The following is a 1,763-nucleotide window of genomic DNA, read 5'->3' as shown; positions in this document are numbered from 1 at the left end:
CCAGGGATCCAGACCAGCCAGGATGCACGTTTCTACGCCCTCTCGTCCCGCTTCGAGCCCTTCAGTAACCGGGACAAGACGCTGGTGGTGCAGTTCACTGTCAAACACGAGCAGAACATCGATTGTGGAGGTGGTTATGTCAAGCTCTTTCCTGCCAGCCTGAACCAGGAGGATATGCACGGCGACTCTGAGTATAACATCATGTTTGGTGCGGCTCTGCTCACCCCCCTGTGTCCCCTTGGCAGCGTCAGGCCCCCCCTCTCCTAATTTCCCTGTGTTCCCTCACAGGCCCTGATATCTGCGGACCCGGCACAAAGAAGGTTCACGTTATCTTTAACTACAAAGGCAAGAACGTGCTTATCAACAAGGACATCCGCTGCAAGGTGGGTTGGGGGCTGCAGGAGGGCCTGGTCAGCTGGGGGTCACATCCCAGCCCCGCTGAGCGTCTGCTTCCTGCAGGATGATGAGTTCACCCACCTCTACACCCTCATCGTCCGCCCTGACAACACCTATGAGGTGAAGATTGACAACAGTAAGGTGGAATCGGGGAGCCTGGAGGACGATTGGGATTTCCTCCCTCCTAAGAAGATAAAAGATCCTGAGGCCAAGAAACCCGATGACTGGGATGAGCGTGCCAAGATTGACGACCCCGAGGACTCCAAACCTGAGGTGGGGGCAGCCAGGGGGGCTGGGGAACTGTTGGGGGTTGGGGGAGGGGGGGGCTGTGACAGTACACCGAACCCTTCTGCTGTCCTTTTCAGGACTGGGATAAACCCGAACACATCCCTGACCCTGATGCCAAGAAGCCAGAAGACTGGGATGAAGAGATGGATGGGGAGTGGGAGCCCCCCGTCATCCAGAACCCTGAGTATAAGGTGCAGCTCCTTCCCCTGCTAAATGGGAGTCTCTGGAACGAAGAGGGGCTGTTACCCCCTCCTCACCACCCCCTGTGAAACCCCCAGGGCGAGTGGAGACCCCGACAGATTGACAACCCCGACTACAAGGGCAAATGGGTGCATCCTGAGATTGACAACCCTGAATACACCCCTGATCCCAGCCTCTATGCCTACGACAGCTTTGGGGTCATCGGCCTCGACCTCTGGCAGGTAGGCAGAGGGGGGAGAACAGGGTGGGGGTGGGCGGCACAACCCCCCTGAGCGTCGTCCTTGAGCACCGCCTGCCCTGTAGGTGAAATCTGGAACCATCTTTGACAACTTCCTTATCACCGACGACGAGAAGTTTGCTGAGGAGTTTGGCAACGAGACTTGGGGGGCAACCAAGGTATGGTGGGGGGGACAAAATCCAAACAAGGGGTGACCACTAAGGTGTGTGGGGGGAGGAGGGGCAGCAAAGGACGGAGGTGGTTGGGAGGATGGGGGTGGGACAGGGCTGCTGTGTTACAGCGTCGGGACCGGGTGGGGATGGAGGTGGCCACCAGGATATACGAGGGGGGGATGTGGAGATGTTGAGGGGGTCACTGAGGTACTGAGAGGGACGTCTGGGAGGGGGGTGGGGGAGCAGTGGGAGCTCTGCTGAATCCCCCGGCCCCTGCAGGAGGCTGAAAGGAAGATGAAGGAGCAGCAGGATGAGGAGCAGCGCCAGAAGCAGGAGGAGGAGGACAAGCAGCGGAAAGAGGAAGAAGGGGACGAGGACGGTGATGGGGACGAAGAGGAGGAAGAAGATGATGAAGAGGACGAGGCTGAAAAGGAGGAGGAGGCCGGGGGGGCCCCCAAGGACGAGCTGTAAGCCCCCCCCCGGCCCCG

General features: G+C 59.2%; 1 protein-coding gene across 1 annotated transcript in view; it reads left to right on the top strand.

Moving 5' to 3' along the window:
* The window catches only part of CALR (calreticulin), a 3,771-nt gene extending 2,014 nt beyond the window's left edge, over positions 1 to 1,757 (top strand). Inside the window, exons 2-8 of the mRNA XM_010728038.1 lie at positions 5 to 208; positions 289 to 383; positions 460 to 669; positions 762 to 875; positions 963 to 1,106; positions 1,189 to 1,281; positions 1,555 to 1,757. Of these exons, the coding sequence (XP_010726340.1) occupies positions 5 to 208; positions 289 to 383; positions 460 to 669; positions 762 to 875; positions 963 to 1,106; positions 1,189 to 1,281; positions 1,555 to 1,746 (1,052 nt within the window). The 3' untranslated portion in view covers positions 1,747 to 1,757. The remainder of the gene's footprint in view (positions 1 to 4; positions 209 to 288; positions 384 to 459; positions 670 to 761; positions 876 to 962; positions 1,107 to 1,188; positions 1,282 to 1,554) is intronic.
* Positions 1,758 to 1,763: the final 6 nt, after the last annotated feature.

The sequence above is a fragment of the Meleagris gallopavo genome, unplaced genomic scaffold (genome assembly GCF_000146605.3).
Source record: "Meleagris gallopavo isolate NT-WF06-2002-E0010 breed Aviagen turkey brand Nicholas breeding stock unplaced genomic scaffold, Turkey_5.1 ChrUn_random_7180001952210, whole genome shotgun sequence".
NCBI lineage: Eukaryota > Metazoa > Chordata > Aves > Galliformes > Phasianidae > Meleagris > Meleagris gallopavo.
Note: the sequence above shows the minus strand (reverse complement) of the source record. Positions and strands in the feature narration are given on the sequence as shown.